This window comes from Quercus lobata, chromosome 9 (genome assembly GCF_001633185.2).
Source record: "Quercus lobata isolate SW786 chromosome 9, ValleyOak3.0 Primary Assembly, whole genome shotgun sequence".
Classification (NCBI taxonomy): domain Eukaryota; kingdom Viridiplantae; phylum Streptophyta; class Magnoliopsida; order Fagales; family Fagaceae; genus Quercus; species Quercus lobata.
Genome location: NC_044912.1, coordinates 7,426,827 through 7,436,384, shown reverse-complemented (window position 1 = coordinate 7,436,384; position 9,558 = coordinate 7,426,827). Strand labels below are relative to the sequence as shown.

General features: G+C 34.2%; 1 protein-coding gene across 3 annotated transcripts; it reads right to left on the bottom strand.

Moving 5' to 3' along the window:
• Positions 1–888: 888 nt before the first annotated feature.
• LOC115960136 (CDPK-related kinase 3-like) lies at positions 889–9,111 on the bottom strand. Of its 3 annotated transcripts, none has more exons than XM_031078866.1 (11): positions 8,416–9,110; positions 6,415–6,545; positions 5,865–5,906; positions 5,642–5,750; positions 5,330–5,408; positions 3,440–3,736; positions 3,146–3,255; positions 2,650–2,754; positions 2,387–2,449; positions 1,410–1,577; positions 889–1,331 (listed from the first exon to the last, which is right to left on the bottom strand). In XM_031078866.1, the coding sequence occupies exons 1-11, from the start codon at positions 8,962–8,964 to the stop codon at positions 1,197–1,199; spliced, it is 1,788 nt and encodes a 595-aa protein (XP_030934726.1). In that variant the 5' UTR covers positions 8,965–9,110; the 3' UTR covers positions 889–1,196. The 3 variants fall into 3 exon arrangements, with proteins under 3 accessions (XP_030934726.1, XP_030934728.1, XP_030934727.1); XM_031078868.1 differs by having other exon boundaries at positions 8,405–8,493; XM_031078867.1 differs by lacking the exon at positions 889–1,331 and having other exon boundaries at positions 1,494–1,577; positions 2,387–2,459; positions 8,416–9,111.
• Between the last annotated feature and the right edge of the window lie 447 nt (positions 9,112–9,558).

The following is a 9,558-nucleotide window of genomic DNA, read 5'->3' as shown; positions in this document are numbered from 1 at the left end:
GAACTCAAGCCTAAGTTTAGGCTCAACTACTGAGAAAGCCGAGCTTAAACATAATAATATACTTGTGAGTATAAGGCTCTATTAAAGTATTTATTATATTATATGTTTATATGTATAATTATTTAAAATATATATTGACTTAATATTGAATTATATAAATTTGTAAATAAGTTTATAAGATAACAAATTATTATTAGTAATTTATTGATGATATAAATAATCCATTTGATAGTTAAATTATATGCAATTTTCAAAATATAGGGTTATTGAATCTAATTTTTATAATTGCATAAACAAAAACCACTCTATCTAATTAACTCCTATAATATAATTTCACTTATAATTTAGTGATTAATTTTTTTGATTTATGAACGGGGTAAAAATAATTTAAATTGTCTCTATATAAGGGAAAAAAATAAGTAGTTCATAAACTAACTCGAGCTTGTTCAACAAGAAAATAAATCAATCTTGAACTTGTAATTTAGTTGGTAATAAACTCAAACTCAGCTTGTGTTTGAAAGAAATTTAAATAAACAATTCTAAACTTTTGATACTCGACTCAACTTGGCTCAGCTCTACTATTCATTCCTGACCTCAGTTTGTCTAAAATTATCCATATCTTGTCCAAAGCTAAAGTAGTAAAAATTTACATGGTGACTGGAAGGATAATGTTCTCATAAAAGCAGTGCACAAAAATTGCGCTTAAGCCTCAAGCAATTTGCATTGTCGATATAATGTCCAACTATCTTTTCAATATAAAATTAACGGTTATGACTGAATCGCTGGACTAAAAAACTCTATCCTAGGCATTTCGAAATGCATGCTCTTGGATTAAGGACCATAATTAAAGCAATAAACTCGCATTATCATATCTTATCGGACATAATGTGCATAAAATTCATAAAGGGCATATACTTGAATGAATATATGTATATCAACTTAAACAATCTTCTTTCTCCCAAAAAAAAAAAATCTTAAACAATCTTATCTTTACTGCCTCAAGACACTCAAAGTTGATAATTTAGAACATTCCTTTTACAAAAGAAGGTTACAAAGAACCTGCTAAAATCGCTCATTCTCAACCTGTTGAAGCATTCATCTTTACACTCTTTTCTTTAAACTGGGGGTGAAAAAATAAGTGACAAGAAACCATTTCAATGAAAGTTTTGTTGAAAATTCTTTGTTTATACATGCAATCAGTGTCTTGTATTAGAACTACGTATTGTCACACCATGTAAGAATTTGGTAAATCCAAGGAAGCTGAGTTTTCTGTCTGAGTCTCTGATCCAATCCTTAAGTAAAGGGTGAGCTTGAGGACCCAGATTCAGTTCCTGTAGAGATTATTTATCAAGTTAGGTGGGATGAAAGTCAGATCATTATATTGATCTTACAAGCGTGGATGTCCATACCTGTGCCAGTTCCTCAACTGAAATGACCCGGTTTCCTTCCTGTTCAAAATACTCAAAAGCCGAACTTGCAATGTTCTCCCATCCTTCAAGAGCCTCAAGCTGATAGGTACTGATTGCGGCAGCACAAAACTCTTCGAAGTCCATTCTTTTATAAGAGAGCGGATCCATCTGAAATTACTCATTACAACAGTTAGCATAAAGTATTATAGGGAAAAGCATTCAAATTGAACAAACAAAGAAAGAATATTAACAGTTCATGTTATCAATCCAATCCATTTTGCATTTAGGGCTATGTTTGTCAATAGGGAGAACAAGCTAGTAGTGGAATGTCAAATGAATGTCTCCAATAGGAACAAGATCCAACAGCATCCAATATGGAAAGAGGTGGTGTACAACCATTTTCGTTTTCCATTATGTACCCGCATTTAGGAACTAGGCTGGCTATGCATGTCTAACTCATCTCAAAATTATGAAAGGACTCACTAGTACCCACTATGCAAACTAATACGATTTTTTTTGTTTTTTTGGTTAAAATGCAATTTATATCCCTCTAATTAGGGTCATTGAGTTGCTTCTAAATCAGTCCATTGACCATAAAAACTTACAATTTATACTATCAAATATTACAACAATGTCAAAATTCCCCTTCCGTCATATTGCCATTAATCCACCCATAAACAGCATCATTTTAGACCAAAATTGTCCTTTTAGATAGGTTAATGGCAGAAACTGACAGAACATAGTACAAGGGATACATTGACATCACTGTAATAGTCAAGGCTGAAAATTTAAGTTTTGAAAGTCGAGAGACTGGTTTAGAAGCAGTACCAAACTTGGTTGGTGTAAAGTGCATTTTTATTCCTTTTTTTAAAGAAGTAAAAGAATGAGTCAAGATCAATGTGAAAGCCCACATTCCATACGTTAATCTGAAGTTATATTTGTTCTTGAAAGCTAATTAGCATGTCAAGTTATCTTACCAAATTCAAAATGTCAGAAACCTTCGACTCCTTCATGGCATCAGTGGTATTTCTCATGAGAGCCTGCAATTTTCTTCATAATAATTAAAATGTCATGATGAAATTATTTAAATAAAAAAATACATTACTACATAAATACAAGTCACTCAACTCATTAATCAAAAAGCTTATATTATACTGTGTTACTTGATAACAAAATCTTATGTTTAAAAGGTTATCTAAATGTCATCAAGGATTCTAAATAAAAGGAAGCACCAACTAACCGCTCTAAAATTCTCGAGGGACACACATCCATTTTTTGGATCCAAGAGCCTAAATTGAGCCTTAAGGTACACCAGCTCATCTTCTGTTAGAGCTTTTGAGAGAGCCTGCAATTTTATTTAAAAAATAAATAGTAAATAAATAAATAAAAAAGAAATATGCTGCAGAGACCAGAAAAAAATGCACACTTAAAATGTCAAGTGAAAGGCTATCTTGCCCCAAGCAGTGTGCCACATGCCACTGAAAAGTAGTGGCATGCAAAGGCAAACGCCTACACATTAAATCTTAGGCCACCTTTTGTATGTGTGTGTGGTTCTAGGTTCTTTTTCAAAAAAATTTGGAAAGAAAGGGGTGGAAGTCAGCTTCTCCCATAAATAACGGTACGTGTTTTAAGAATTACATAATCAAATCTACCCTTCCCCCTCCTCTTGGGGCCAAAGCTTACTTTAAAAAAAATGATAATAATAAATTTTTAACAATTACATAATAGACAACTACCTTTAATGCTGCACGTTTGAAAGGTGTTGCACGGATATATGACTTAACTAACTTGTAGATCAAAATATCTAAAGGCACAGCACGGTTTTCATCTCGTAACCATGGGTGAGCTGCAGAAATGGAGGTAATTAGGTAAATATTATTTTCCATTGATAAGAAATTTAAAGACTTATGACTAATTGAGAAAATTTAGACAAATCATATAAACTCAGAAGTTATACTGTAAGAGAGAGTATAAATTTTCACAACTGAGAATCAAATTAAGGACATCTTCATAAATCAAATATAACTTACTTAGTGCTTGAGCAGCAGTCATTCTTTTCCTGTGGTCCTTGTTCAGAAGCCTTCTAACAAAATCTTTAGCTTCTGGTGTCACAATAGGCCAAGGTGAATCATCAAAATTAGGATCAGCCCTTAGCACAGAACGAAAGATTCCTGATTCGGTACGTGCCCAAAAAGGTCTGCTTCCGCATAACAAAATATATGTTATGACACCAATGCTCCATAAATCTGCTTCAACACTGTAAGATCTATGAAGCACTTCAGGTGCAACATAGTACGCACTACCAACAATATCATTGAGCCGTTGATCTGCACATGTACAAGAACTAGACCTTCAGTGACCATGAATAAAAGGCAAGCAATTATTGAAGAAGTATATATAAACAAAAGTGGCATTTTCACAAAGAGTGTTCAAAGTAAAGACCCAAAACTATAAACAATCTCGGCAAAAACAAATGCATGCCACATTTATACACATACAATGCAAATATGAGATGCACTCCACAACTTAAGCTCCATTTGATTGACAAGAAAAGGAAAGGAAAAAAGAAATAAAAACTGTTTTCAGCATTTTCCATGCATTTGGTTGTCAGAAAACTGTTTTCACCACTAACTACTTTCCTGCAGGAAAAATTCTCCCTCAAATCTCATCCTACGTTTTTAATTGTGTTAGAATAAAGGTCAAGTAATTAAATTCACTATTTCCTAACAACTCTGACATTTGGGACAATTGGTAATCCATCATGGAATCAAAGCAGGTGCTCCTAAGCTTGAACCCTATCTCCACCCTAACTCCCATTTAAAAAGTTAAAATCTCAAGTGTTGGACCCCATTTGTAAAAGGGGGAGTCTAGGCCCACAGGTGAAGAGCAGTGTTAGAATAATAGTTAAATGATTAAACTCACCATTTATTAAATGTTTAAACTTTTGGAACAATTGATAATTTATCAATAGATTATGCATCATAGGCAAGCTATAACTTTTTATTGAGAAAGAAAAAAAATATCTTGCAATCGAAACAGTTGCAGGAAACACATTTGTCACCTTTTACCAAGGCTTTTTTCCCAGTTGTTACTGGTCAAATGTATGAAAGATCAGGAAAATTGAAAAGCTTCACAAACCAGAGTAGGAATTAAATCAATTTTTATCAATGCCAGGAAGCAGATCAATATTCATGGGGAGGCTTTCTCTGGGCATGTTTGGTCTACTTACTGCTCTAACTCTTTTTGGATCCCTTTCTAATGTTATTAAAAAAAAAAATTCCTTTCTTTTCGCTTCACTTTTTTTGAGAATTACTTTTTTGTTAACCAAATGCAGCCTAAAGAGAGAAAAGCTTTTACAAGCAAAAATTGAACAAAAAATAGTAAGAACTTAGTCAAAGCATAGATCCATTGTAAGATATTAAAATGCGTCAATCAAAATTGAACCCTTATCCACAAGGAAGTGATTGAAGTTACTTAAAACCTAATGCTATATTGTTGCCATGACCGTATTTGGAGCAAGAAGTATATCACTACGGAATAGATAGTTATCTGCCCCTATAAAATTATTCGAAAAGATTTTCTTATAAAATCCCCCCCTCCCTTCATCAAGCCATGATTAGTTGAAAATGTGATTGAAAAAGGAAAAACATTTTGAATTTAACAGTTCTAGGAAAGAAAATTTCACAAAATACTTGGAAAAGATTCTAAAATGGATACCCAAAAGTATTCCTTGTGTAAATAGAGGCCTACCTAACTTGGGTCTGGCAATAAGCTACTAATGGAAGATCAGAATATCAGAAAACTTGTACAGCAGTTAAACAAAATCCAATCAAGTTATTAGAATAAAAAATGATTAACTAATCTCCCACTTTTATTCATATTAGTATTCCAATAATAGTATAAGAATAAGCAACTGTTACCTGGCCTAATAAAATCAGATAGACCAAAATCAATAACCTTCATTGGAGTATCCTCATCTTTTGTGACAAAAAGAAAATTCTGCCAAGCAATCAAGGCATCCATAGTTATCAATTGGAATTAGGAACAACGATTAAAAACGCATAAAATTTTTTAAAAAATATATATATAATAAAATAAAATAAAATAACCAATAACAACTACTGCTACTACTACAACATGCATGTGTGTGTGAGTGTGCACAATCAATAATTCCAAATGCAAGAAAAGTAATAAATTGGAGAAAGATTATTAGTTTGTTAGCATTGCTATACCTCTGGCTTTAGATCACGATGCACAACACCTTGAAGATGACAATAGGAAACCACACTTAAAATTTGGACAATAATTGTTTTAGCATCTTCCTCCATGTATCTTCCACCTCTACATCAAAGGATAATAAGGCTTCAAGAGAGATATAATCAAACAAAACGAATAGAAAAATAAGACTTAAATTGACTTCAATTAGGGCAGCGAAAATAAGCAGCCAATTTTTACCTTGCCAGAATTCTGTCCAGTAGTTCTCCACCCTCACACAATCTGACAGAGCGAAAAAAGAAATAATTCAGATCAAACTTTTAAGACCAACAATGAAAAAAATTTGCCTAGAGTAACCGATGCAAAAAGCACAAAGAAAATTTTATTTTAATTTTAAAAGTCAAATTTATTTTTATCCACCAATTGGATTTTATCTTAGGAATTATTATTAATTAGGCTATCAATATTCTACTTAATTTCCTAGAGTTGGGAAATTTTTGGTGCTGACTCCAGCCAACCCTACTTGCCGACTCCTAGGTAATTTTTATTATTTTTGTTCTTCAAATTTTGCTATTGTTGTACTTGATTTGGTTTTGTCCTGTGTCACTAACCCATCTATATATTTAGCTTTATCGTGATTCTTCTTCACAAGATTTCGAATTTTATATAAGTTAAATCCATGAGGACTCTAGGATTGTAAAGGTTTCCTCACATAACAAAGAAAAACATAAATAATTGTCTCCATGAATTAAGTCTTCTTAGAATAACACTCCAACAAGGATACACATACTCCATAACTATGTACACGTTGTTGGCATCCTCAAACGCATCATGAAATTTGACCAGATTGTTATGCCCAGATAAGGCTTTTAATATTTTCACTTCCCTGCGAACATCTTCAATCGCTATTGCCGTTGTCATCTGCCACATAACACTTTGTTAGATACTAAAATCCTACTAATTCCAGAGGCGTCATCTTTATCAATCAATTAACTTTCATTAAGATAAAATTTTGTCTCAATAATACAAGAATAAGAAGAGTCGGAAATTAAATAGTTAAACATGAACAAAAGCCAGAACTATTATTAAGCTTATGATGTATCATCCAAGAAAACCTTAGCTCAAAAGTATTAAAAAAAGTAGCTAATACTTCCCCTAGCACATAAATTTGAAATCAACCAATAATTTCCCTCTGGCTGATAATCTTTCTTTCATCCCTATAAAATTCAGTACCAATAGTAAAAATTAATCTTATAATTATAAAGTGAGTCAACAAAGCAACGCACATAAGAGTATTTGGTGCACATAATTTTCCAAAAAAAATAAAGGTTCAAAAACTAACATCAGCAAACAAAAGATGAGTAACAGCCATGAAGTTCTAGGTAATTTTTATCATGCAGTGCCATTGCAGGGAGCACTTAATTACTCATGCATACTAATAAGATCAATACCCTCAACTTAAAATGAGCTCTTAATACCCTGTTTTCAAGACTAAAAACTTGCAACTTGAATTGAACATCATTCCTGCTCTTGTCATCAGTCCAATGGAGTCATGAATATTCTTCCTGAATAGTTGAGAATGTGCCTATGCGAATGTAACCATGTGTTCACTGCTTTCTTAAGTATGAACCAAAAACAAAGGTCTGATATATTTGTCAATGATCATAAAGGAAATCAAGCTTCTGTCAATCAACTTATTCTTTTCATGCTTGTTCATAGGTAGTGCATTCCTGACAGTCATCACATCCCATCCCCTACCTAAAAACATCTTCCTCTGCTTATCTTTGTGTCCTTTACTTTCCTCAATCTAGTATAAATATCTTACTACTTCAGAAAACTTCAACACCATGCATGCCAACTTGTCCTTGCAAAACATGGTGCAGCAGTTGCAGCTTAAAAAATGGCAGCCACCGAACCACATATACTTTCAACTCTGTCAAAAGTAAACCGAGAGGTGTAACTAGTTTTCCAATGACCAGTTTTTTCCCACCATACTCACTTTCCCTGCAAACATTTCTCTTCCTTAAATGCCTCGTAATCCTTGAGCTGAGCCAGTCTCCTATCCCCATTCTGCTATAAGCATGTTCATCAACTTCTACAACCTAATCATAAGTAGAGACTAGAGGGTAGAGACACACTTGACTCTTGAGCCACCCCAACGGACAATAACCAACAAGCATCTTTCCGTATTACTAATCACAGTTTAAAGCAACTTCCACCACCTCAACATGTTCCAAAACACTATCCTATCCACCATTGAAATTTTAAAGCATAAAGAAACACAGAGCACCCAAGTCTTTTCGAAATATGACAACAAAACCGAGACCCGATAATCTTTTCTCTCTATTTTTTTTTTCCTGTTATTTTAATGAGACCCAATAACCACTCCCATAGTTTCCAACCTCAATTCTCAACCCAAACTTCAAATTTCAAAAATTTAATCATAACCCAACAAATCAATCAAAATTTTACTGAGTACCCACTTCCCCAATTTCACTCTGGATCAAATGAGTCCAACACAATCTAGCTCTAAAAAATTTAACTGAATGCCACCTCAACCTCCATATTTCTTGTCTCTTCTTCTCCAATCTTTGAGTGACGCAACGAAGATTTCAACTTTTCAACTAAACCTTCACTTCCCCACATAAGCACTAAACTCAACTAAAAGTAATAATAATAAAAATTCAAGCTTTAATTACTAATCACCCACTTCAATTAAATAAACATAAAGTACTAATTTTTACCAATAATAAACAATGCATGACCAAATAAACACATACCCAAAACACACCTTAGCTTTGGAGATAATTTTAACAGCTACAGAGTGACCTTTAAGCTCTCCTTTTTTCCCTTTAGCAAAACAAGTATGACCAAAATGCCCTCGCCCTATTTCTTTGCCAATATCATACTTTGCTCCAAAGTTCTTTGGGTACCCAAAGCTCTTATCAAGTCCTCTCTCTCCCTCTCCTCCTCCTCCTACTGCTGCTCCTCCTTCCTCCGGTATCGGCTCCGGTCCTCCCGTCTCCCTCGCCGGACCTCGCCGCCGGAGTATCGCCGACATGATCGGCTTCGCCGGAGACGGAGGCGGGAGCGGCCATCTGAACTTCCTCCCCGGAGTTCTCGCCGGCGAGGGAGCTACTCCGGCGGGGAGTGGGCTCTGGAACGGACTGGCGGCGAAGGAGTGCAAGGGGGTGGCGCCGCCGGAGGCGGCAGCGACGGCGGAGTTGGCGTAGTGCGGTTGGGAAGTCGCCGACGGTGTACCGGCGGTGGAAACGCCGTTGACGGTGGGGGATTCGTCGGTGTTGACGACGGGGGTGCTCTTGCTGCAGCAATGGCCCATCGTTGGTTGGAGGTTTGACCAGCGGGAAAAAGTCAAAGCATCAGACGGTGGAGAGAGCTTGAGGTAGAGAGTTTAGAAGTTTACACCGCCAAGAGAGAGAAGAGAGAGAGAGAGAGGTGTTCAGAAGAAGAAGAAGGAAGAAGAAATTGAGAGAAGAGAGTGTTGAAATGGTAGTATTATATAAAAGTTTTTGAAAAGTAGGAGAGTTTAAGCTAATGTGACAGTTAGATGTGCGCATTTAATGAATGAAAGTCACTTTTTAAATTTTTAAAATTTTTAAAAAATAAAAAAAAAAACTTAATTTTTTTTCTTTTTAAAGTTTTTGTATAGAATAAGATATAAACTTAAAAATATGTAAAGGTTCAATCAATCATATCTCTTAACGCACATATTAATCATCTATTTTAAAAAGACTTTTTATGAAAAATTGAAAATTTTGTCAAAAGAATTTATCACTTTTTTTTCCTTAAAAAAAAAAAATTTAATAGTTTATTAATATATGCTCTATGAGTATACGTTATTAAAACCCAATAAATAATACTCTAAGAAATAAATATTATTAGATGTTTTAAAAATTTAGCTGTTGAATTTCAT

What these genes read in the sequence shown, in the direction of transcription:
- LOC115960136 (XM_031078866.1), bottom strand. Translation starts at nt 8,964, where the DNA reads ATGGGCCATTGCTGCAGCAAGAGCACCCCCGTCGTCAACACCGACGAA. An exon ending in TTTCTGACATTTTGAATTTG is followed by an intron (nt 1,578 to 2,386) that starts GTAAGATAACTT and finishes GAGTAATTTCAG; the next exon opens with ATGGATCCGCTCTCTTATAA. An exon ending in CAGTTGAGGAACTGGCACAG is followed by an intron (nt 1,332 to 1,409) that starts GTATGGACATCC and finishes TAATCTCTACAG; the next exon opens with GAACTGAATCTGGGTCCTCA.